Below are 26,496 nucleotides of genomic sequence, written 5' to 3'. Positions count from 1 at the left end.
ACATGCTGTTCCACATAAATCTTTGTTCATGCGTAGGCCGCTTTTCATTTAAACTTACTTTATCCCCTGACTTAGATCTGTTCGCCTTTCATTTAAACATGACCTGCAGCGACAGCACACCGCTTCTCTCCCAGATAGAAAATTTATATAGCTGATGTATCGCTGTAGCACGGGATGAGTGCGGCACAATAACCCCTTCGGTGGCAGTTTCAACAACAGCTGGCGCACTTGAAAAGTTGGCACGCCGCTCAAATGCGATAGCTAATTTAATAAACACACGTTTATGGCTTGATAAGCTTCTATTCCTGCTGGATTTAATGACAGAATGCGTTTGAACTCTTATCTCGCGTTCAAGAAAGTGCAAGACGAAGAAAAATTGGGACGCTGATTGAATCCAAAGGTCACTTTTATTTAATTCAGTGTGAATAAATGCAATACTGTCACTTTTGACAGCTCTTGAAAATGCATTTACGGGGATATAAGACAGAGAACAGACAGAGAACACGCTACGCTGCACAACACCTGTCCAATGACGTCGAAAACTACAGAATGGATGACTCTGTTTCGGGTAAACAACAAGGTCATAAAGGACTCTTTAACCACTCATTCATACAAACCTAAATAGCAGTCAGTTTACTTTCCTGTGCACTTGCAGGAAGTGAACAATAATACTTAAAAAACACTGTGACATAACACCTTACACATCAGCTTTAGCAGCACTATATTTCAGTGAACGGCTCTCACATACACTCACACACAGACACACTCAAGCCGCACTTTCACATCTTTCCCTTCAAAGAAAAGTCAACACGCTTCACGTTTCCGATATCCGACTTCTCGCCGCTTCAGAACTAAAAACTACAGTGACTTCACGATACATTTGATTAAGAGCGGTCTCAGCAGCGTATGGAAGCCCGTTTCCGCCACTAAAGGAAAAAAAAAAAGCATCCATGACTTGAAATTTCAAGTTATTTTCTTGAAATTTCGAGTTAATAAGTCGAAATTTCAAGAAAATAACTTGAAATTTATGGATACTTGCTTTTTGGGGTTTTTTGTGGCGGAAACGGGCGTGTGCCGACAGCAGTGCAACGCAACGGACAAATAACGCTGTTTTAAGCTAATGCAGGCGTTAGCTAAATCCTGCTATAATCTCCTAATTGTCTCGAGGGTACTTCTTTAATTCTGTGCTCTGAACTGAGTCCGGGGTCACCCCTCAGACTGTTAACAAAGTAATAATAATAATAATACAGGAATACAATTAGTGCTGCCAGTGTTAATCTCGTTAAAATGACGTTAACGCCATTAACGCGGCAAATCACCGTTAGCGAATTAGCGCGCATCCCCCAGTGTGTGGGGCTGGATAGCGCTAACGTGTTAACGAGCTAACCGCGCTAATGTGTTGACGCCATCCAGCCCCGAGCACGTGGGGATCCGCGTTAACTCGCTCACGGAGATTTGCCGCGTTATGGCGATAAAGTAATTTTAACGGGATTAACGCTGACAGCACTAAACACAATCCAAAGTGTCCAGTGAATACTTCAAATCCAGAGTGGTGGAATGTTTCTAATACTATTTACAGCCTCGTTGAGATTCCCATTACGACTAAGTAAAGCCTTCAGCACAACACGTGCTTGTAACAGGCCTTCAAACATCACAGTGGCATAAGCTTCTTCATGATCACACTGTTTGTGTTTCAGTGTGCGGGTGCTTTCACAGACGGGCACCTCGCTGCTGCTGCGAGTTTGCAGAAAAGGTGCGCGGAGGTGAAGTGAATGCTGTTGTGAGCAGAGGATAAGGAGTGGGTATAGTGCGTGTGGAGGTGGGGGCGGTCTATGACAGCACGGTGAGCGTGACGGTTCCTTTGGTCCTCTTCAGGATGCTGACGGCCTCTTCGTGGGAAACCCCCTCCAGAGTCTGCCCGTTGACAGCCATGATCTGGTCTCCTCGCTTCAGGCGCCCGTCCTCTGCAGCTGCGCCCTAAACACACACACACGTGTGCACACCATCAATAACAGAGGCTGTCGGTTCTGCAAAGATAAACAGTGGCACAGATAAACGCCTCTCACCTTTCCAAAAACAGTTTTCACATATATGGGCAGGTCTCCGTGGGGGCTGCCGTACCCTCCGACTATACTGAAACCCAGCCCGTCTGGTCCTCTATCAAGAGTGATGGTTTTATACTGAGGAGGGCTGAGGGAAAAGGTAGAAGGCATTTAAAGGAAAACCAAAGCAACAACCTGTAGTTCTCCTCCTCTGAACGCCCCTGCGTCTAAGAACATCATACCCGAGGTCGTCCTGGAAGATGCAGCTGGGCGTGAGAGCCCCACCGACCTGCTCCTGAGGGGGACCCGTCACGGTGGTGTCGCCACCTGCAACCACCTGGAGGTGCGTTAACACACAGACACAGAACACAGCTCTGTTATAGTAATACTGCCGTTGATTTACTGCCCAGATAAAGACTGATAGCATGATGGTAGTGCTGGATGAGGGCGCTTTATGGTGCTTCAAAGCCTGTGACCGCCACCCTTTGTCTCGTCTGTGCTCAGCTGAACACTTTGAACAGAGATAAAGGGAAGAATACGACACAAGCTGCAGCTTATCTGCCGATTTATCTGGTAGAAACACAGGAGGTGAGAGAAGACGTTTATAGGAGACCTGCAGCTGTATCGTTCCTGTCGCGTTCTTGAGCAGGGCGACGGCCTGAGAGTGGCTCATGCCTTCAGCAGAGGTTCCACATATGCTGACGATTCGGTCGCCGATCTGAAAAAGTGAGAGTTTAGAACATTTTGGGGGGGAAACAGTGCAGATGTGCAGTGCAGCAGAAACTTTTCACACTTTCCAAAGAACAGTTTGGATGTTTCGAGCAGCCTGCTGCATGTCAGCGTCATAAAAGCGGTGCCCACCGCCTGAAACTCGCATCTGTCACTGCTGATTTCTGTGCTTTCATCATTAGGCCGCACAAAAGACGTAAATTCACGGTTCAGCTGAGTAATTTCATTACGCCGCGCTCTCTTTTCTCTTTCAGGCTGAAATGATAAAACGGCATGAATATACCATTCAGGATTCACCCTATTCATTTCAATGAGTCTTTCTGTGGGCTTAATGGCCTTAATACAGGAGTGGGAGATTTATTATCCACGTTAGCAAATGGCTATTGTCCTCCTCCAGCCTCAGTCTAACACAGTTTCAATTGTCAGTTTTTCTGTGAAGGTCACAGCTAAAGGTTAAGGGCTCGCGGCCTCTGGGAGCCGCTGAGAATACATACACTGAGCAAGTGGGAGTAAATAAATGAGATTCGCATTAAATCCCACACAAGAATTGGAGATATGCATAATTTCTGATGAGAGCCAAAGATTTGAGAGGGAGGTGGCCAAGAAAAGGTCTCATACCTTGAGATTCTGGGTCTGAGCAGCCAGTCCGACGGGATTCATCATGGCGATGAAGATGGGGATGTCGCCCAGGGGGCTGCCCACTCCGCCCGCTATGCTGATGCCCAGAGAATCAGCGGGGCCTTTAGTGAACTCCACTGTTCTGACTTCCTGATGCTCCGGGTCTGAAACAAACGCGTCGCTCTGATGACTCGTCTTTTCTTTTCCCGCAATTTGACCGACATTCGCAGTGGATTTCGATCTGCTTGTTTACACTTACAGTCTTGCCGTACTTACATTCTTGGCTTGTACTAAGCCTGTCAGGGTCACCAGGAAGGGTGTCAGGATCTGAACATGGCTGAGAGACCACCTTGGCGCTTCCTGTCTCACTCATCTGAAACAAAAGCATTCAGAGTGCTTTCTTGTCAGGCATTAGATAAGAGGAATTTCTATTCAGCTCCAAAGCGTTCATTTTCTGCCTTTATTTTTTTACTAGTGTAATTTTGCATGATTGGGTTAAAAATAAGCTACTTCTATTTTAACCACTATCTCATCAGCTACATTACCTGGCTGCTTTGAGACAGCCTTCTTTCCGAGTGGAAGGGGCCCGCCTTAAACCGCCCCACTTCCATTTTGATAGATCCCACGCAGCACTGCAACACAACACACAGCCATTATTGTACGGTTATTCGTCTTTAATTGTCCTGCACACTTTGACGATTGCGCATGCGGGGCGGGACTACCTTCAGCAGCGCAGCCACGGCCTCCTGAGTGGCTGACCGGACGTCCTCACCGTTGACCGACAGTATCTGGTCGCCCTGCATCAGCCGACCGTCAGCCTCCACCAAACCTCCTTTCACGATGTCGGACACAAACACCCCTGTGTCGTTCCTGCTCGGAGAGACGGGAAGACTGAGACGCGGCAGTAGGCACGACACGTCTGTGACCGCGTGCAGCACTCTGCTGAGGATCGCTAAGCCCCCTTTCTCAAATTGCTGACCTTAATCCTACAATTTTCCAGAGCTCTGTTTTTTAACTTGTTATTGTTGGTACAGTATTGATCTGGCAATTTCAGGCTTTTCCAATGGAGCTGCCTGAGTGTGGCTTGTATAACAGAATATTAACCAGCGATCACTTTGACAGTATTGTGCTGTTGGAGGCTTCGGTTCACGGTCAACAGAGTCAAATTCTGCGCTCGCTGTGAGCGAGAATATAACGTGCAGGAAGAAAAGATGACTTATCTTAAGCTTCTGCCTCTTCTTCTTTGTTCAGAAGCACATCTGAGCCGTGGACTTTGCATATCTGAGGTGCCAATCTCCACGTGGATAAGAACTAGCACAAGCAGTAGCTGTGAAGCAAGGCAACTTGATCCCACTCAGTCCTCGGTGCCAGAGATACTTGGCTGTCACAACTGCTCACCACTAACTGCTAGCTTGCATATTTTCCTTTCTCGTAGGTCGTCTGGGCTCCTGTCTTTTCCATCCTTTTGAGCATTTTAGCCTTTTTCTTGCCACGTGTGTAGCAAAACCACTGTGACAGAGGCCGAAATGTTACAACTGTGTTACAAACTGTCCAAACTGTTTAACCTTTGACACCAGCTTGGGATATTTAACCCTGACCCCTGTCTCCTCACAAACCTCGACCACGGGATCGAATCTGTCAGCATAAAACATTTACAGGCACGCAGAAATCCAGAGGGCTTATAGACGCTCCGCAACCTGCCTGCTCTTATCCCAGTGATAACTTTGTAAATCTGTCTTTGCTGATCGAGTGCTAGCAACAATAGCGGGATTTTCACGCTGACGCAACAAGTGCTTTCAGCTCCGTCTCTGGTAACACAGCGAGGTGAGAACCGCCACTAGTACCGAGGAGAATGACTGAAATACAAACCTGTTCTGCTGACTCATATGAAAATGCAGTCACGCAGAAAAAAAAACCTTCATTTAGCCACGATCTGTTCAAGCTACACATAAAAAAAATTATGATCTCTTTTTGATTTCCTGCTGAAAAAAACATAATGATTTCATGTCTTTGTAACAGACATGTCGTGTGGGAAAGAAGGGATTTTACTTAATCTGCGTGCTTACACCAAACACAATGACTTTTGTTGGTAAGTAAAACTGGTTTAACTGATGGCTGCATGGACAGAAACATGATAGAAGTAAAAGCAATGACCTCACTCTCCCAACTATGGAGTATAAAAACAGATAAAATACAAAAGGTTACCTCTGATCCCGCGATCTGCATTAAAAAAAGGTCAAAACAATATAATTATAAAGTAGGCTGATAATTACATTTCAAAAATCTAGAATGTTTTCAATTCCCTGTTTGCTTCTATGTATTTTCCAACACGCTAACACCTACTGTGAGCCAGAAAGCACCTAGTGGAGTCACTACTCTGCTATTGTTATATGTAAAGGCTCGTCGCCTGACGCTCTCAGCAGCAGAGCTGATTCTAACAGCGTTCCCACCTCCTCCCGACAATGCTCAGTCCCAGGCCCTGGCCAGGATTCTTGTGCAGCTCCACGGTGAAGGAGTCCCACAGGTCTTCCTCCTTGTACTGGGCCTCGTCCCTGTAGACCGCCAGTCGGACCCTCTGCGGCGTCTGCCGCAGCACGTTGATGGCTTCGTCGTGACTGGCCGCTCGCAGGTCGATGCCGTTCACCTGTGATGAGAGAATGCGTGCGTAGGTTTTGATCCAGCTACTCGCTCGGCCATATTTGGTTAAAGTAGCAGAGGCCTTATCTTCTGTTCCAGTGTATAAGTTAACTGCAGCGGAGGATTATATATAAAAAGTTCTAACAGCCTCATTTATTGCACAAAGTTTCCTTTAAACCGTTTCTGCTTTAGATATAAGGAAACTAGGTCATTCCTTTGAAATCACAGGCTGATGCTTGACTTAAAGTACAGCAGGGAAACCTTCCCACAAACCCCTGTGACATGCTCCAGTGGTCAGTCTAAGAGCGATGCCCAGCTTTTCTTCTTTTCTTTTTTCAAACCACATTTAAAGGAGGGAAAATACCATATTATCTTTCACCGTGCACACGCAGTGGATTTTATTTTTTCCCCATAGTATCTAATGGCATGACTGCAGAGTGGGAAACTGCTCTTTTCACTTTCCCTCGCTGACCTTATTTTCTAAACACAGCAGCCTGGCTCAGGGACAGGAGTGAATAGTGGAGAGCTATTAAGTCATAAGGGCGTGTGTTTCAATTCAGATCTAGTGATTGAGCTACAATAACTCAACTCCCGGGCTCCACCCCTGCCCTCTCTCCGTGACAAAGCACGGGGTCAGACGGAGGGCAAACCCAAGTAAGAGCTCGGGTGCTTAACTTGTCAAGGCGCATAATGCACGCGGGATTTGTACAGGTTTTCTTTCACTTTTCACTCATAATCGCCAGGTCTGCGGTATATTATCTTGCTAAAAGCAAAAAGCGGTGCTTTTAGAGGTTCTTATTGCTGTTAATATATATCTATGCTGTTGCTCAACATATATCGTATTGTCAGACTTTAAAAATCCAAGCGTTCATGCTGAGACTCTTCGGGCATGTCTCATCGAAATATAGTTACGCTCATTATGCTGCAGCTCACCTCTAAGATTTGGTCTCCTGCCCATAACCTCCCATCTTTGGAGGCCGCCCCTTCTTCATAAACTTCGTGGATAATGATGGCCCCCTGGAGATAAAGAGAGAGAGAGTGGAAAAAGTGAGTTAATTAGGACAAAATAAAAACACACAAAACAAAACAAAAAAAAAGATGGAAGGAAGACATTTAGCATTTATTTGGAGGATATTAAATGGATACAAAACAGATTGGGCCGGGAGGGGAAAGAGTATTTGTTGACTTTTTAAAGTATGTGTACACAGCAAATTTTTTTGTGTGTGTTTGTTGGCAAACAGACATAAATTTGGATTACTGCTTCTGTGAATGTGTGTGTTCCTGTGCTCCTGAGGTTGCATTCCAGGGGCAGGACGTTGTCCGCCACGGCTGAGGCCAGACAAAGAGCTGCTCCCCCAAGCCTGACTGAGCAGACAGAATAGATGGGACGAGGGGAGGATGGCAGGGGCAACGAGAAGAAGAGGAGGAGGAGACGAAGGCCGTGACAGCATCGTTTCCTACATTCCTGAGCCTCCCTGGCTTATGAGTTATGCTACCAGCAAAGAATCTAAGTGGGTGGCATTGTGGCTGGGAACGCACAGCTAAACCTGCAGATTTACTGTTTGTTATTATTCAAATCAATAAAAGTTTATTTATATAAAGTGTCAAATCACAACAGAAGTTGCCTCAAGGCGCTTTGTAGTGGATACAATAATACAGAGAAAACCTCAACAATATGAGGACCCTCCTGCGAGCAGGCACTGGGCGACAGTGGGAAGGAAAAACTCCCTTTCCACAGGAAGAAACACCCAACAGACCCAGGAAGACAAGACGAAAACAAACTGTGGAAAAGAGCCACGTTTTATTATTATTATTGACTAAATCTAAGCACATCAGGGAGACCAGCTCACGTTTTCCCCCTCATTAGCTGACTGCTACTGCTATTTGTCTGGTTTCCTACCAGCAGAGTGTCACAGCCTCCCACGATGCTGAGGCCCAGGCCTGTGCGGCCCTTGGAGATGTCGATGGTTGTTTCACAGCCGGGGATGATGGGGCAGGTCGTCGGGTCAGAGGCCAGAGCGGAAGGGGTGGATGAGCGACTAAGACCTAAAACGGAGAAGCATGTCTGTTCTTTTCACCTGACAAAACTGACAATACAGTTCTAGAAAATTAAAACCAAGTAAAACGAACTCACTGGTGGCTGCTTCTGCCTCTGGCTGACTTGGGAAGATGCTAGGCATGCTGGGTACGCTAGCGAGGACTCCATCTGAAAAGCTTGCGTCCTGGCAGATCGACTGGACACAGGAGAAAGAAGAGGGGATCTCCTTTGTAGCAAAGGTTAGCTTCACTGGACCTGTGGCTTTTCTCAGCAGTGACGAGACCTAAAAAAACAAGAATACCAATCACACCTTTCACCTTGTGGCTACTAATAAACAGCACAGACATGAAAGGTTATTTCCAGAGTAACGCCCTTACCTTTTCAACAGTGTATCCGAGCACAGACTCGCCGTTCACAGCTAAGAGTGTGTCCCCAGGTTTCATGCACCCCTCCTGCTCACAGCGCATAAACAGCTTTGATTAGCAAAGGCAGCTAAACGTCCACGGTACAGGAGGTCTCATTAGGCATGACATACTTTGCCGGTGTGTCCCTGCACTTCAGATATACTCTCAATCTCAACCCCGGCCTCTGTGTCGCCCTCAACAAAAGTGATGCCGAGTCCTCCGTCCTCCTGATGAAGAGAAACGCTCATTAGTGATAAAAAAACGTTTGAAATTGCACCACCGCACACGCAATACCCACGCTGACAAACCCTTTTCTTTAACACGTGCTGGGTAATGGAGCCGTACTGTACCAGTTCAAGAAATCAAGTCGCCTCCAGAGATGAATCAGCCCCAGCTTCAGCTCACATCCTTCACACTTCTGATCTTTTGCTCCCAGAGGCCTTTCAGGGCATTTGTCTTCATATTAATGAGCTGCCTATGTGCTACACTGTTGCCACCTCTACCGCATGAATGATTCAACAATTGTAGGGATTGCATAGTTTTTCCTCTCTCCTGTCTCTTTTGCAGTTTGTTTTAGCGCTCTTCAAAGGCCAACTTCACCTGAATCTGCCTGAAAAGCATGTTCCCACTTGACCCGTGTTGTAACTGATCTTGTAGAAAGTTTCCTTTATTTGTTGAGGTGGTGAGATGTCTAATGTTAAGATCTCTGCTTCCGCTCGTGTTGTGCAACTGGATGCAATTTTATCGCTGCTGCTCAGAGGATCAGACAATGACCTTTTGGAAAACTGTCTGCTTTCTGCGAGCTAGAACGTGGACCCCACAAGGAGTCAGGATCCATTCCTTATTTAATATTTCAGTGAACCGAGCCTTTAACTCCCATTGGAACGTCTGTTTTGTTTACTTCACCTTCTTTTCCCTCAAAATGTTCTGTCTTTTCTCAGCGTTTTGGCATCCTGTCAAACTTGAGTGCTCCGGTGTGCTCCCGATCTGTCTGTCTCTGACGTGCACCGCTGGCTTATTTAGTGTGTGTGCGTAAGAGTATACACCTCCCTCATTACCGCACTGTTCCTGAGACTTTCTCCCCGTTACTGCCTGTAACGCTGTGTGTTTTGCGATGTCCGCGGGTCATCCTACGCCTCTCACCTTCAGATTTACGATGTGATGAACGTAGTTCGAAGTATCGGCGTCGCCATTAGCAGCAGCTTCTTCTGGCTGTGAAGGAGCAGGAGTAGTGAGTACACCATGAAGTAAATAAATCAGCTAAATTTTAGCTGGGGGAGTACAGTGCCGGATGCGTCTACATTACTGCTTGTGGTTTGTTTTACTGGGAGTCACACACAGGCACGGGACCACACAAAGAAACTTCACATGCATGCGTGCCGAGCACGAGACAGACTAAAAGCCAAATTACACGCCCAGATGTAAAAGTAATGGTTCTGTTTACACGTTTAAAATCTCATTACGAAGCACCAACGTGGCTGTGTAGTAGCTGTAGGAGTCGTGTCTGTTCCAGGGCTTCTGCATGTGTGCATCGTGTGTTTTCTATGCGTGCCCATAAGCAGAGTTGTACCTCAGCGTGGGGCTCCACAGCGTCTCCCTCGTGCTCCCTCACTGGTCCCACCGCCATCTGGTCGAGCGCTTCGGTGTTCCTGTTTCACACAGTCATAACTCACGTAAATCGTCGCTTCTCAGCTTTGTGACAGCAGAGCTGTGATTTACGCCAGCTGATCACAGCCTATCTTTCAGGAAAAGGATGTGAGTCAAGTGGGAGGCTAAGTACTGTGATCCGGAAGAGGGCCAAAAGTAGGTCAAAGGTCAAATACGTCAAACTCTGTAGGGATATGTGAGCTAATGTATCCGTATTACATGCTAACTACATCTGTTTGACTCCCAAAGTTGACCGACTCAACAACTCCTGCACCAACACCTTTTACATTTGACTACATTCAACTTCCGCGGTGCTTTTTCAAATTTGTAATTCTACCCTTTGGTGTCATACGATGAATTTGAGACATAACGCCAACACAAACGGAGAATGTAACATCGCAATCGCAGGGGGATGATAAAGTAATCATAATACATATAAAAATCGAAATATTTTCATGTTAATAAGCGCTGCATTTGCAACGTTTTGTGCCGTTTCATTGGCCCTCCCGTTAAGGAGGAGATGGGGTAAATGGAGACATACTTAATCTTTATTTTATGTTTCCCAAAATGTGAAAACTTCTAGATTAACATGCAAAAAGCAGATTTTATTTAGTAAATATTCACACAGCCTAACAACATCATGTCAACTATCTCAACTCTGTAGCTGCTCTCTTATTCACAAGCAGGGGTCAGTACAGCACGTAGATCTACGTACTTGATTTTGTTACAGTAGACGCCTTTCTAGGCCCCAAAGGTATCTGTATCGCATCCTGGCAGCTTTTGCTTGCTAGACATCAACCCCTACACTATGGAGGGATACACTCTCCGCAACATTTCTGATAAGAACTGCACTACATTTGCATTTCTCCCTTTAGCCCTAATTCTAGCTTCGTACTCCAGCTATATTTACAGTCACTGTCACTATATTTTTAACTAACTATTTAAAACGCATTTCCTCGCAAATACATTTTCCCATCGTGTCTCCATGTAGATATCTAAATTAACAATATAAACTACTATTTTAATTCACATTTGTTTGACAACTTTCATTGTTTTTTTTTGGTTTTTATTAATAATTCAAGCTAAGTATATCTCATATTTTTAGCCGGCAAGCTTAGACTGTCTATGCCCATATTACTAGCTAACAGTGTGACGTGTTAGCCATGCTTTAAGCAAGCTATTTTGCACATTTTACACTTTTTGACCACTAAATATTAAATTAAAATATAGTTTATGGATTTACTTTGGATGTCTGTTATTTATATTTGTCACTAACGTTCAACTTTTGCTCTTTATCTCTTTTGGTAACTAAATAAAATAAATATCTAAATAAATATCATCTGTATGCTGTAGAAATGTTGTATATTTTAGCGAGTGTACCACTAAATCTGAAAACCTTCACAATCATCAGCCAAGTGCCAGCTGGTGTGATGGGTTTAACATAATTTTTATTAATATTTATTGATTACAAAATATTTCAAGATAAACTATACTTAATGAATGCATGTATACGTTTGGTATGTGCATGTGAGAGACTGTGTTATTAAGCATTACAGAACAGAGGCCATTATATTCAACCTGTGCTGCATCCTTCTGTTGAATGACAATAGCTCCATCTATTGGCTTTTCACTAACATTACAATAACTTTCCTGAGGCTCAATAACTGCATGCATAGTTTCACAGGAGCTTTAATAGTGATGAAAATAACTGTTGATACCTGACAAAGATGATTCTGACTTTGGATGGAGCGCTCTTGATGATGGAGGACGCGTTCTGATGACTGTGGCCGTACAGAACTTGTCCGTTGATCTGTAGCACAACATAAAGTTTATTGCTCAGAAAAGCATTTACAGAATTTGAGACATTTTTTTTTTTTTAAAAAAAAGCCAATGAACAGTGAAACTAATTTTATACGCATCTCACCTCCAGCAGCTCATCCCCAACAACCATACGTCCGTCCCTGCCGGCCGCCCCGCTGGGGTCTATTCCCACCACGAACACGCTCATGCGTGAGCGGTCCCTGTTCCCTGCCAGGCTGAGGCCCAGGCCTGTTTTGCCTTTCTCCAGCTCAATCATGTGGAGGACACCTGGGAGGCTGCCATAACGCTGGATTATGTTCTCTGAAAGAGGCAGGCGAAGTCGCGGCAGACAGATGTAAGCTGACAATACAAGTAAAATAGCGCCAGACTGGTCTCGAGCCCTATCGCTCCATGTAACGTTTCCCGAAAGAAGAGCAGATATTTGAAATGTGTAAATTGCAGAGGAACCAAAAGTAAAAGGTAGAAGTTTGTCAGCAGAATTTTCTATTTCAGCTTCAACCTCTCCCATTTTTGTCTCAATCTTGGCTCTTTTGTTCTGGTTCCAGTCTCTTTTCTTTGTCTCTCCACCTCTCCTGTCTCTGGTGTGTTAGATAGCCACTGTTCAGACCAGTGGGCTCCTGTTGTTCTGGGCTCCCTGCCACTGTTGAACCATCAGTCCTGTACTAATCTCCACAACTCACCTCCCCGGGCTCAACCTCATCAATCTTATTCCTGCAGGATGGGCTCTGTCTATCTCGCTCTCACACACACACACACACACACACACACACACACACACACACACACACGCACACACACACACACACGCACACAAGGGCACATATACACATATACTCCACAATCCCAGGTGTTTGGAGGCTGTTCTTTATGCTGATTGCTCGCCATCTTTCTCTCTGGAGCAGTGAGTTCATCCTACAGTTGACATCAGAGTGTCTGCAGGATGATAATGGCCTAATTGGGACACTGAGTCCTTCAGGTTTTTGCTGAGGCACAACCAGCTCAAGCATGTGAATCAGTGCACGTTTATGCCATGCAGGAGACTCTATGGGCAGACATGTAACTTGGAGGACCTCTTGTGGCCATTTGCTGTTACTACATAGTGTAGTATGTAAGCATATATTTTTACTTCCACTACAAACTGGGTTAAAATATCCCTGCTGTATGTGATGCAGGATTACATTTACATCAAACATTTACAACCTTGTGATATTTCACTGCAAAATTAAACACCCTACTGCAAAAAACACAATAAAAACCAGACAAACTAAACTCACTCCAATTATATCCGTACTCGTCCTCGGGCTCCTCCCCCTCCTCCTTTTTCTCCTCAGCAGTCTCAGCAGGACTGCCAGGAATCTCTGTCAGCGTGTCTGTATCAGTCTCTCCCACATGAGGCACCACTGGCAGGGTGAGGACAGCGCTGGTGGGAGATGCCTTTGCCGCTTCACGCTTCGCCAGCTGTCGCGCCACAGATGGAGGCAGAAAACAGTTGATGAGTGAAAGGTAAAGAAGATAAAGAAGGTTTCATCTCTCCATTAATGTTTAAATCAATTGGCTGTCAGGTTCACAGCGAGAGGAAGGCGCCGATGCAATCAACAAGAAGCCATATGCTTGGTTTCCTTTTACATGTGCGTTAGATGGAAGTTATTGATGCTATGAGCTCTGATCAGAACTGGGTTAACAACACTACTCCAGCTCGCACCAACATGTGTATTTTTGCTACTTTTTCTTTTTAATTTAATGAAAAGCAGAGATCAAAATTAGAGAACACCTTACATGCCTAAATGTCCTGTATTTAAGTCACTGCTTCTTCTAATAAATGTAACAAAATCCATGAACAAGAGCGATGGAGTTAGCAAATAGCTAATACTGGCTAATACGCTGGGCCAGTATACCAGCAGGTCTCTTGTAGGGAGGGGGGCCTTTTCTCTAAATGACTGTAACACTACTAACTAACACAACACAACGATTGTTATCAATTTCCCACACTGCTCTGGTTTGATCTTGGTCTTGTCCACAGTTTAGCCACTGCTTGACTTTCATAGCCACAGCTAGGTTCAGGATCAGGATTCCAGGCTAGCCATCATGCATTATTTTAATGCTCTCACATTCAACAAGTGCTCCTGTTTCACGGGGTGACAAGAGGCACCGGCCTCCATAGAAAGTCTCGGCTGACTCTGTTGGCGTAGAAGCTTCTCATAGACATTACTCAAGCACCAAACCATGAAGCCCCGTCCTCCAAACTGACTCCCCTCTGCTCCCGTTTGACCCCGAACATAAAACCTCGCGTCGAAACTGAACCTTGCTGTCATCACTACAGTTCTTCTTCACCGTCCATGTGATGTGTCCCTCTGTGGCCTTGTGATTACTTCTCCCGATGATGGGCTTGGTCGCTGCACACTCTTTTGTTTTTTTTAAGTGGACGACTGGTGTTACAGTAAATTTTGATCTCTACTATATAATTATTAATTTAATGATCATCTCTAAATTTCAAATATTCACCCATCAGTAATTCATAAGCGCACTTACCTGTAACAACTCTGACTTCTGATCGCTTCATTCATTGTTGATCTTAAATATAATGCTCGAAACTCAAAACCATCCATTTAAAACCAGAGTTTTGATTCTGTTACGCTTCCGAAAACGGACTAAAAGCAAAAAAGGCAAAAACTAAAGTAAAGGAAGAAAGATGTTCACGATTCCACAAAAAGAAACACACACACACAGGAAGTCGGACGGTGGAGGCGTTAGGCCACGCATATGCATGTACAGCACGTCAGGACATCTCCGATTCACGGGCTGCCGTGTGACACGCTGACATATTCGTGCAAGCATACACGGAAATGGAAGGTGGAAAGCACAACACAGAGACCCACGAACCTTAAACGGGGTAGGAGTGAAAGGGTTAGTTGGGGAGAGGCGAAGGAAAAGTCTACTGTGACTGTCACCCTCCTACGGAGAAGACAAAAAGGGCAACTTTAGCAGACAGCATCGTTCTGACAGGTCAAGTCAAAGGCGTGTGCCAGCGTTGCGTCGACAACATATCTCGAGTTTATGGTGAAAGTTGTTTTTTTTTACTGAATCTATTTTAACGCCGTGAGCGACACCTACTGAAATCTGACAACAAACACAACAACACTGATAGGCGCTCTGCGTGCTCGGTAATTAGAAGTACCAACCTTGTCCTTGTTGTCCCTTGTTGCGGCTGCAGCAGCTCTCTCCTCACTCGAGTCTGTTATCGATGACTGTTGCATTTAAGACAGACATGAAGGTAAATCACTACTCTGCACCAGATAGCAACAACAAAAAAGGACTTTGAAATTAATTTACGTCACGTATGGAGACAGCAAATTCATAACATCCACTTCAATGTCACCAGATAGTGAAAGATACTGTATCACAGTGCGGTGCGACGCACGGGCAGTAATCCCATAAATATTAATGGGTCCACGCTAAGTCTTAAGTGTTCGGAATGACTAAAGCTGTGCTCGGTATGCTGTGTTATGATAAACCATCTGTTTTGGAAATCCGCATTTCTCAAATAAAGGCAAAACTTTCACTGCTTCTGCTAACTTGAAACTTGGCAAAGCCGAGAACTGAAAGCACACAAACACTCGGACATGCCAAAACACTGATGTGTCGAGTGAGGAAAGCGTGCCCAGCACCGCGCGCCCGTCCAAGCTCGACGATTTCTTGAATGATCAAGCTTGAAATGTTTTCTTCTTTGTTTGCCAGAAACTTGCAGTTTATAATTCTTCACACAACAGTATTTGTGTTGACTGCCGACCGTCTAATCAAGTTGTCTTTTTTACATTGGCAACGAGGCACTCGGGACGATGTTGGAGGGATAATTTGAATAAATCGCCTTTCAAAGCTGATGACAGGAGAAAAATTAAAAAGAAAAGGAGAAGAAGAAGAAAAAAAGCACTTACAGTAAAAGCCTCAACTATCGTTTTCACTTTCTGCGGGTGCAACAGATGGGAAAGAAAGCAAAGTTACAGAGACAGAAAATGAATATAAACACCTGCTATCAGAGGCAGATTTAAAAGCAGGCATCGTGCACAGGTTGGAAAATAGTCTCCGTGTCGAACAGGTCCAATCAAGTTGCACGCAGGTCCAAACGAAAGACACGCCCACACAAACGCGAGGAGACACAGCAGACGCGGGCTAGGTTTCTAACCTGAGGCAGGGAGGTTTGACGAGTGCAGCGAAGGCTCGACCCGCTGTGGCTATTTAGCTGAAGGAAGGGCAGGGGTGGCTTCTAAAAGCAACACAAGACCGACAAGCTGACAAACATTAGAGATGATGTCTGAGCCTTTCTGACAAAATTTAATCAAAGGTAACCGAGGAGACAGAGAGAGATTGAAATCATTAACGTTTAACTAACGGGTTCCTCGAAGACGGATATTTCCTTCACGTGGAGGAACTAAAGAAAGCCTCTCGCTCTCTGAAAGCGTAAATGTTTCAAAGACTCCTCCAGGCTACCTTGAGATTATTCACTGCTTACAACAGAGTGATTTGAAACTTCAAGGGAAACAGCACAGATGTAGTTACTGTGCTCTCTTAGGTGGCCCTCGGTGGCTGCATTTTAAAACAGCTACTACTGCTCTGACTCCACTGCTCAGATATATCATCCATTAAAAATGGTATTTATCTCATGATTCGGTTTATTGTCGTGGATTTCACTTTAGCCGCACTCAGCGCTGACCCCAGTGACTCTGGAGTGAATTAGAAGAACGTCTTCCTGCAGCCGCAGAGCCACAATTAATGCCCTTATTATTTTCTCTTATACTTTCAGGGTTGCCAACTTAAATCCCCTGGAAAAATCAAATTTTTTAAATATATACAGACTTTCACCCATCATAACTCAAATCCACATATATTACCATCCACGAGGTCGATTTAAACAGATTCTCCAGCAAGTTTGACTAATGAGCCTTGCTAATAATGTCTCCTTGTATCACTGGATGTGTTCCTGAACACATTAACAGCAATGGCGACAACTTAATTATTCATCGGCTAGTTTATATTTAAGACCATTTCTGAGGAAAAAAATATATACACGGCTGCAACCTTTTTAATAATTAAACTAATAAGAAAACGAAAAAGCAACTGGATGAAAAACTAAAACGAAAATGTTTTTATGCCTTAAATATGCCCTCGGCTTTTTACGTGCAGACTTTTTTTTCGTCTAGGTTTTATATGTTTTTAGCATAGACTGTATACAAAAATGGAGGCAGCCTAATGTATTCTTTTTAATGGCCAACAGGGGGCGACATCTCTGGCTATCGAAAGCAGTCCAGTTGTTTAGAAGTCTATGATGAAATGACCTCCCTGTGCATTGGATTTAATAGTGCAGTACCTATTTTAGTGATGGGTTTATACTTAATTGCTAGCGTAATACAACACAATGTTGGCCCATTTAGAGTAAAATATACAGATATATGGGTGTGGTAATATATCCTCAGTTCTTAAATGCATATCACCCCGATTTTAAAAAAGAAATGGCCAAAGAGGACCAAAATCCTTAACTCGAGAGCTCAAAACAAGACAAAACTAAAAAGGCGGTGGCTGACGTTCGTCTATCAGTATGCCCTACAATACAGCACAAAAGATTTTTCGGCTGATATAAAGATAAAAAGTGCCAGCTGTGCTATTCCCACAAAAAGCTGGCAACCCTGATATTGTAGAGTTGATAATGACCATCTTTATATGAGGTATCAATTAAATTTTAATAAGCCCCGTGGTTAGAATCTAGTGTGCATGTGCAATAAATGTCACCAAAGCTCACCTTCAGCACAGATGTGTCTAAAATAGTGGCCACATTGATTTTAGCGCTTGGTTAAAAGCAGCATTTGGGGTCGCTGACATTAAACAAATGATTCAGTTCTTTTTCTCCTGGAGGGAATTTAGAATTCTGCTTTATTTCCATTAATGCGCACATCGTGTTATTTCAAAGTCAAAGGCGGACATAAAAAGAAAGACTCAGCCACCAGTCTGAGAGACAAAGGGAAAGAGTAGGGAGTGCAGATAATGCAACTAAGATAAAGTGTGATGGATAGCTTAAGCAATAAAAATGAGGGAGACAAAAAGAGAAAGACAGATTACCTGACATGTGCGAGGTGGCATGTGTGTGAAAGCGGTGGTGTGTTTCTTTACTGCGGGTGATGAAACTGGGCAATAAACTGACTCGGGCTGAGAACGCCATGTAGAGGAACAGAGATGTAGGTTGAGGCAGCTCATATTGTAGTAACTACTTAAAACTGTTCTGAGTACTTTAAAGAACTAGTTTGGTATACAGTACTGTGTAAATGTTTCCTACATTTTGCTAGCAAAAATAGAAAATGAGTAAACAGAGTGAATCATTTCCTGAAGTAATCATCAGGAATGACATTCAAAGCTCTTCTTTGGATGTTTCGGCCTGTTTGTTCTGTTCTCTTTCAAGATGATCCCACACTGCTTCAATAATGTTGAGGTCTGATCTCTGGGGAGGCCAATTCATGACTGATAGAGTTTCATTGTGTGTTTCTAAATCCAGGTATGCTTTTACTGCGTTGGCACTGTGTCCAAAATCATTGTCTTGTTGAAAAATGAAGCTGTTCTCAGGCAGATGCTTTCCAGATGGCATTGCATGGTGGATCAAAATCTGATGGTACTTTTCTGCGGTCATAATTCCATCAGTTTTGTCAAGATCCCCACACCACTGACTGAAATTTATCCCGAAGCCATGACAGAGTCTCCACTGTGTGTTTTACAGATGCCTGTAGATACTGTTGTCCTTCTCTCTTGACCTCCTCCATACATATTTAAGATGATTTGTACTGAGAACTTCAAATTTGCGCTGTTGCCACTGATTGTGTAATTTGGCATTACACTCAGCCTTTTCTCCCAGTTTCCCTTGAATTATTGACAGCCACCCGTCTACTGACACCATTTCTGATGAGGCATCAGTGAACAGTAGATGGATCAAGTGAATGGTCAGATGCATCTCTCAGGTTTCTTCCTAATATTTCCTACTTCTTAAAAGCTGACTTTCAGACACTTTCAGACACTGTTCATCTGCTGCAGGTAGCTTTGTCCTTGTATTTCTTTAGTTCTTCACTTTTCAAGTTTCCTAAAAAATTTTAAGGACAAACTGCACATCACGCTGAGATATGCCAAGCTTTCAGTTAATATCTCGTTGGGTATCAAAAGACGCTTTTCCATTTTTTGTTAAAAATTTATGTTTTTGTGACAGACTGCTTGTAACAACGTGTGTAAAGTATAAAGAATTTATATTTGTATTTGCTAGGTTGTCTGTCACGTGTAGATACAACATCAGTTCTTTCCTTTACTTACTTTGTCTTTAATTTGAATGATTCATAGGTCAAAGTTAAGTCGCTTAACACGTAAAAAAAAGTCTGAAGATTCAGAAGGTCAGTTTTTTAAGTCTTTAATAAAAAAAGCTCAAGACTTTTGCACAGTACTGTAACTTTGACCAAATAAAACATATAGTTAAAAGGTAACTAATTACGTGTCTCTTTTTTATTGTATTGTTTTGAAGTTACAATCAGCCACTAATTAAACATTAAACAATTAAACATTAGCAGGCTACTAAATTAGCCTGCTAATGTTTTTGTTAGCCTAGCTCATGCTAGTATCAAGTGCACACTGTATTTCAGTATTTCTTTAGCTAACAACCATGACAGTTAGCTAGCTTTTAGCAACTAAAAGCTAAAAGGTTTATTCTAAACAGTGTTAACCTTTTAGATAATAACTTTAGTACTGTCGAGCTAACTGCTAAAAAACATATCAAAAATAATAAGACAACAAGGCCGAGAACCTCTTACCCAAAATACTACAGTTACTGTTTGGAAAACCAAAAGAATAAATCAAATGATGCTACAAATCCACGCAGAGCTCAGGGGAACCGCAAAGTCAGGTTCGGTCAATGGCCCTTATGCCATTGTTCCAAAAACACTGATCATAGCAGCTTTAATATCATTCTTGCCCTCCTCGTGTCCTTCCCCTGTTTTACATAAGATTATGGTTTGTTGTATGCTTAATGAGTAACCAGAATGTTTAGGAAAGCATGAGGGACTATCTCCTAATGTGTGAAAGGTGATGAAAGCAGGGAGATCTGACACTGGAGCCACGCCAGTAGCAGCCTCAGCAGGAAACGATTTAGTCATGCTTTAAAGGCCTGAGGGCACTTTCAAGCAACAAACGGTGTTGTTGATACACTGTTTCAGCGCTGCTCTTAAAGGTTAAAACACGCTAATACATTTAATATGCCAGGCAGGGTTTGCTGTCGCTCCATAAAAGAGTTCACATTTACTTTCAACGTACAGACAACCCAGGACAATAAAGGGGTCGTATACGGTACCTGTTAGCTTTTTGAAAGTGCCCTAAACAGCCTGTGCTGAAACACAAAAGTTTTACACGAGGTAACAAAAAAGAAGCTGCAGAGTGAGGATATTGTGACCTTTACATTACGAGGTAGTTACTGGGAAGCAGACGCTAATATACAGACTTACCCTGGGCCTCTGGATAATACTCTGGACCAGGAAGGAGACAGGGTTCCCTGCCCTCCGTATAGCCTCCACTGCCTCCTCATGACTAGCATCTCTTAGGTTTGCTCCGTCCACCTGAAGGAAGCATAAAAAAAAAAAATTCTAGCCATTTATTTCAAACATTTGAGCACTTTAGTCCAAACGAATAAATTACATCGATTGTTCTGTGACACAAAAAGTCCCTTTACCTCTACAATTCGATCCCCAGTCTTCAGAGTCCCGTTCTGTCCAGCAGGACTGTCCTCCAGGATGTGCTTGATAAAAATGCCCCGCATCACCTCTCCAGAGCTCAGCCGGCTGCCCATCCCTCGGCCACCGACGATACTGATCCCCAGGGACTTGCCCGGCTCTCGGAAAAGCTCCACTCTGAGGAAGGTACCAATAAGGGATTGCAAGAGTTTTCACTTTAAACCTTGTGACATTTGATACGTGTACAAAATTGAATCAAAAGGTCAGGTACACATGTGTATGTGTCTGTGTTCACACACTTCCTCGGTTGGTTCCAGATGTTATAAGATGCGCTTTCTTCTCCTTCTCCGTCTTCGCGCTCGGGGAGGTTGGGAATTTCTCTAAAAATAGAAAAGAGGCTCCGCATATAAACATTTGTCTGTTCACCTTTAGGTTTGCCTGCAAATTGCATAACAAGTATCACTGTGGCAGGGGGACATACTTCAGCGCTGGAGCTGCCACTGGAGCTGCGTCAGTGAAGACGTCGTCTTTAGGCTGCTCCAGGCTGGCCTTGTACTCCTCCAGATACTCAGCTGGGACATACGTAATGCTGAACCCCCCCCACCACACACATAAACATAAGCACACACACACATGAATGAGTGGATATTCACAAACTACACAACAACCTGGCCTCCATATTTATAAACCCTATTACTCACCGTTATTGGCAATTATGCCCCCATTCATTGCAAAAGCACAAAGTAATTTAACAAAAATAGAGGAGAACACGCAGTCAAGTGCAAACTGGAACCAAATCCTTACAGCTACCCCCCGCCGCCACCTTTTCATTAAACAAAACAGCTACTTTTAAACCTGCTCATTTACATTTAGAAGCCGTTGTCCCTGCATCAGATTTTACTTCACGAACGAGACTGCAGCAAAACTGACCTCAGTCTATTTGCAAAAAACTTCCCTGTGACGAGGTTGAGACGCTTTCGAAGTCCTGCATCACCTACTGTGTGACCGACGTGGAACAAATTTGATGGCTCTATTATTAACACAAACAAACTCCCTTTAGGAAATGAAACAAAAGAAAGCTGACAAACTGACGTTTCACAACAATTCAGAGTGAGGCTGATTCTCGGGGGCGCATTAGCACATCTGAGTGAAGCTAACAGATCTTCAGCAGATGGGTTGATTTTGATTTGTGTGTGTGTGTTTTTTTTAAAAATACATGGCATGCAGACAGAGGAAAATGAATGAAATAATGAAACGGATGAGTCAGTTCATTAAGAACATCACAACAGGCGGTGAGAGACGTGGCAGAGCTTATAAAGGAATGATGAGTGGAGGGGAAAACAGGAAAAACAGTGCGTTATGGTGTCTTTAAACATGTTAGTAACAATGGAAGAAAGAAGAAGACGTACAGCAGGTTAGGTGCTAAAAAAAAAGTGGTAGTCAATCAAGATTTATCCAGATCTGTTGTCACGGGAATAAAAATTAAAACATTTGTTAAAGCTGGTGCGCAGCTTCACGGTATTATTATTTAAATGCTACTCGGTGTATCTGACAGACATTAAAAACAGCATCTTTAGCAGCTATAGTCATATTTCGCTGTTGCTGTTGCTTTGGCACTCTGCTGTAAGTAACTGTCTGGATAAAACTCTAATAGACTGTAATGAAGGTCGGCAGCAGATGGAAAGAAAGACAGTTTGTTGTTGTTGTTGTTGTTGTTGTTGTTGTTGCAGAAAGACCACCAGCATGGAAGTTAGTCATACTCACACATAAAATGGGCACAGATCGTCCTCGGGTGCACAAGCAGATCTAGAATGTGAAGAGTTGGCTTTTTTATGCACCGAAGCTAACAAACTGCCAAGTTTAGTTCAGCAAGCAGAACTTGTCAAATACAACATTCGATTTACCTGTAAGGCAAGTCCTTCACAGGGCAGGGTTTCAGGCCAACAGTGTAACTTTAGTAGTGCTCATTTCTTTAAAAAAAATAATCTGCCAGTAACTACTGAGCCTGCTGTATTCTGCATTTATAGGCTCATTTAAACGGACTCTACCACGCGGCTTACAGAGAAATAGCTGAGAGGAGCTAATAATCATTTCATGCACTCGGTAATGCCAGACATTACTAATTATGTGCATATGGGCTAAATGAAAACTAACCGCTTGAATTTAAAATGATACAGGCATAAGCTTCACATTTAAGTCAAATGAATTACTGCAAACCGCAATCTGTTATTTTTGGCCACAATAATGGTCTCATTGAAATCATAATGCATGCTATTGTTTCGCATAAACGTGTATATAGATTATAGCCTTTACCCCATATCTGGCCCAATGAGAGAGTGCCTCCTGAGCATGGCGCGGGCCTGGGCGTTGGTCAGGTTGGCAGTGGGCTCTCCGTTGATAGCCAGGATGAGATCGCCAACCCCGAGACGTCCATCCCGGCTAATGGATCCTCCGTGGATTATGCTGCGGATCAACATCCCCAAACCGTCTTTCAAGGCGCTCACTGTCATCCCTTTGAAGAAGATGAGCAACTGTTTGATTTAAGTGATTTAAGTGACTTGAGTATTTCAGAAACTGTTGATCTGCTGGGATTTTCCCACACAACTAGCTTTAACAAGGGAAAATATCCAAAGAAAACGCCTTGTTGATGTCAGAGGTCAGAGGAGAATGGCCAGATGGCTTTGAGCTAAAGGCAACAGTAACTCAAACTACCACTCATCATAACCAAGACCAACAGCACATCGGACCTTGAGGCAGAAGACCACACCATTAGCTGCCACTCCTGTTAGCTAACAAAAGGAAACGGAGGCTACAGTTCACGCCAGCTCACCAAGGAGTCTCATTCGGATGGTAGGGTCACAGTTTAGTATAAAGAACACGAAAGCATGGATGCATGTTGCCTTGTATCGGCCTTTTTTGTGGTTTAATGGTGTGGGGATATTTTCTTGGCACACTCTGAGCCATTTTTACACTTTGTGTTTTTATACTGTGCCTACTCTTGGCTCTGTAAAACATCAGCAAGAGAAAATATCCCAACATTTAGTTACCTCAGGAACACAGTTAGACTATATTTTTGATTCTCTTCTACAAGAAAATCCATTCATTCTAGAAACTGTCAACATGTTGATAAATTTAATTTTCACATCTGTCTCAATGGAGTGTGACATAATATCTCTGGAGGCTCGTCTTCATCTGCACATACTGTCCATCATTCTTTTTATCCAGATGGGAGACACTCCGGCTAAAGCCTTCGACTACATTTTAAACTCCCTTTTGCAACAGCTTGGTGTGTGAGAGTTCATTTACAAACTGTTTAAAAATACGATTAGTGTGCTCTATTTAAGAATGAATTCAGTCTAAGTAAGCTGCAAATTGAGAGCAAAATATGCCGAATATTCCAATTCTCCACCCAATAAAAACCTTGAAAGAGCACAAACGAGCAAAATAAGAGACGATTTTCATTGAGGAATTGAAGATTTTAAACTGTAACTTCATAACACCTATTTGTTTTAGAAGTTCATACTTAATATTCTTGGAGCCAGTAGCAGCCCCTTGGGCAGGTTTTGAAATGCAAATAATGAGTATGGCGATGGGATTAGACTTTCTGAGTGGAAAACAGTCAAAAATTGCTTCTATCATTTTTCCGTAAAACTGGATTTAGAAAACAGGAGATAAAAGTAAAGGCCAAATGCACCTTTCAATCCTGAAACCTCATTAACACTTCTGTGGAAAATGAGAAGAAAACAAATAAAAAGAACAAATTAAAGATTGTAAAGAAATGAGCACAAACCCAGGCTGGAGTTGCCCTTGACGACTGTGATAGTCCTTTCAAAATTGCTCCCTGAGGTCAGCGTTGCTTTGTCTCCGTCTTCTGCCGATTCTTTCGCACCAGCCTCCTCGTCCTTTAAGGTGATAATTCAGCACACTTAGTCATGACAGTAAATAAATATATTAATAAGGCCGCATTCCAAAACAAAGCAGGGTCTCTGGAGAAAAAGGCAGCGATTTGACTGTGAAAATCATTTTAAACAAATCAGCTTAGAACCTTTTTATCTCGCGTTTGAAGGCAGCCTCTGAGTGGAGAGACTTTAAAAAAGAAATGATGGAGGATTATTTCCTCGCTGTTATAACGCACCTTGTCACATGTGCACAGCACAGAATATCCATTCTAATCTTATCTCCTGATCTTATCGCGAGCGAAATCAGCCAGTTTGTATTTAGACTTGTTAAATTCTTACCTTCATCAAAACTCTTATGTCTACAATCTCTCCGAAAGAGATAGCAGGCTCCTTCTGATAGTTAAGGCTCTCCACAGGTTCCTCCAGCACATTCGATCTGCTCCCAATTTCAGCAAACGGGCTGTATGAATGTGTGCCGTCCGCTGGTTCTTCTTTGCTCGGGAGCTGTCCCAGGTACTGGTCGGAGCTGCTCAGAATAGCATTAAAAGCCGGGATGTGGCTGGTCAGACTCGGAGGAGCGTAAGAGGCCGACTCCTCCGGAGAGAAGACTTGACTGTTGTCTGCAAAGCAGGGATGCTCCTCCAGCAAGTTCAGTCGGGCTGTAAGCTGGAGTAAAACAAAGTAGAGCAGATTGAGTGAACATTCCCACTCTGTTAGTTAGACAACTGCCCAACAGGGACAATTCATCTCCCTCCATCGCTGCCGTGCCCTCCTTGTAATGAGCCACAGAAAAGCCATCGGAGGCCAGTAGAAAGTGGCATATATTACTGAAGATCTTGAGAGCCGAGTGCATTATGCAGTTTTATTATAACAGCGTTTAAGACTTTATTAGAACCAGGCTGAATAGTAATGGTTCTCAGCAAAAAATCCTTCTGGGAGTCTGAACAGAAGTAAAAAAAAATGCAAATGTGCAAATATATAAAACATGAGAGTCTCAGTATATAGATATGTACTTAAAACAAGAAATATGAAGTGTAATTTGAAATAAGGCAGCACTGAACTGGGCTTTGACAAATGGAGGAAAGTGAGATGGTTTTACTAAAGGCAGCTTCCAAAGTTAGGGATTAAACTGTTGTTATTATTAGGGCTCATATATTACACCAGTTGTTTCAAAGCTTGAGGTCAGAACCGCCTCATGGACGTACAAAATATTAAATAAGTAATTTTTTGGTATGCAAAGCAGTACTACAAACTAATAGTTCAGTAAGAATCACTATATACATACCTCAGTCAGAATAAACAGGACCAAACTGTTTCAAGTTTGTAAATATACTGCTCAAAAAAATGCACAGGAACACTTTGAAAACACATGAGATCTATGTGGGGAAACCTGCTGGATAGCTACACCGATTTGGATAATGTGTTAGGGATGAAAGAATTCCACCTCGTTTGATGGAAATGAAAATGATCAACTACAGAGGGAAGAAATCAAAGAGACTCTGAAAATCAACGTCAAATAATGATGCGGCAGGCGAGTCCATTTGGCTGAAATTTCATTGCACCAACTCAAAATGGTACTCAGACGTTTGTATGACCCTCATGTGCTTGTATGGCTCCAAATGAGACGATGGATGGTTCCAGGTCTGGACCAGGGCATCACTGAGCTCCTGGACAAGCTCCTGAGATGCAACCTGCAACCATTATGTTTCTGCTGGATGGGCAGAAACATAATGTCCCAGAGGTGTTCTTTTGATTTAGGTCGGGCAAGCATGGGGAGCAATCAATGGTATCAATTCAATCCAAGATGGCGCGGCCACGTCCAGACGCCTTCCTGACCGCTCCGCTCCGACTATCCACTTTTCTTGTTTTTTACTTATTTTTTGCTCTGGTTTACATCCCAAAATCCTCTAGTCTTATAGT

General features: G+C 43.4%; 1 protein-coding gene across 8 annotated transcripts in view; it reads right to left on the bottom strand.

Annotated features, from left to right (window-relative positions):
- Positions 1–388: 388 nt before the first annotated feature.
- LOC102312536 (multiple PDZ domain protein) overlaps positions 389–26,496 on the bottom strand; it is a 58,266-nt gene continuing 32,158 nt past the window's right edge. For 2 of the 8 annotated variants that reach the window (XM_042224349.1, XM_042224355.1), the window contains 32 exons: positions 24,916–25,242; positions 24,468–24,579; positions 22,991–23,189; positions 22,442–22,483; positions 21,159–21,266; positions 20,977–21,057; positions 20,677–20,854; positions 20,453–20,563; positions 18,045–18,131; positions 15,869–15,898; positions 15,116–15,181; positions 14,817–14,888; positions 13,211–13,394; positions 12,040–12,236; positions 11,834–11,925; positions 10,039–10,117; positions 9,612–9,680; positions 8,600–8,695; positions 8,442–8,516; positions 8,161–8,347; positions 7,927–8,072; positions 6,960–7,043; positions 5,840–6,033; positions 5,595–5,609; positions 4,112–4,259; positions 3,935–4,021; positions 3,666–3,762; positions 3,390–3,553; positions 2,656–2,760; positions 2,285–2,379; positions 2,067–2,190; positions 389–1,977 (listed from right to left, as the gene is read on the bottom strand). In XM_042224349.1, the coding sequence (XP_042080283.1) occupies positions 1,831–1,977; positions 2,067–2,190; positions 2,285–2,379; positions 2,656–2,760; positions 3,390–3,553; positions 3,666–3,762; positions 3,935–4,021; positions 4,112–4,259; positions 5,595–5,609; positions 5,840–6,033; positions 6,960–7,043; positions 7,927–8,072; positions 8,161–8,347; positions 8,442–8,516; positions 8,600–8,695; positions 9,612–9,680; positions 10,039–10,117; positions 11,834–11,925; positions 12,040–12,236; positions 13,211–13,394; positions 14,817–14,888; positions 15,116–15,181; positions 15,869–15,898; positions 18,045–18,131; positions 20,453–20,563; positions 20,677–20,854; positions 20,977–21,057; positions 21,159–21,266; positions 22,442–22,483; positions 22,991–23,189; positions 24,468–24,579; positions 24,916–25,242 (3,798 nt within the window). In that variant the 3' untranslated portion in view covers positions 389–1,830. The remainder of the gene's footprint in view (positions 1,978–2,066; positions 2,191–2,284; positions 2,380–2,655; positions 2,761–3,389; positions 3,554–3,665; positions 3,763–3,934; positions 4,022–4,111; positions 4,260–5,594; positions 5,610–5,839; positions 6,034–6,959; positions 7,044–7,926; positions 8,073–8,160; positions 8,348–8,441; positions 8,517–8,599; positions 8,696–9,611; positions 9,681–10,038; positions 10,118–11,833; positions 11,926–12,039; positions 12,237–13,210; positions 13,395–14,816; positions 14,889–15,115; positions 15,182–15,868; positions 15,899–18,044; positions 18,132–20,452; positions 20,564–20,676; positions 20,855–20,976; positions 21,058–21,158; positions 21,267–22,441; positions 22,484–22,990; positions 23,190–24,467; positions 24,580–24,915; positions 25,243–26,496) is intronic. The other 6 variants (XM_005930864.3, XM_042224351.1, XM_042224352.1 and 3 more) reach the window with 6 other exon arrangements.

The sequence above is a fragment of the Haplochromis burtoni genome, unplaced genomic scaffold, assembly GCF_018398535.1.
Source record: "Haplochromis burtoni strain Fernald_Lab_line unplaced genomic scaffold, NCSU_Asbu1 Contig_136, whole genome shotgun sequence".
Classification (NCBI taxonomy): domain Eukaryota; kingdom Metazoa; phylum Chordata; class Actinopteri; order Cichliformes; family Cichlidae; genus Haplochromis; species Haplochromis burtoni.
This window is presented reverse-complemented; position numbering and strand designations above follow the sequence as displayed.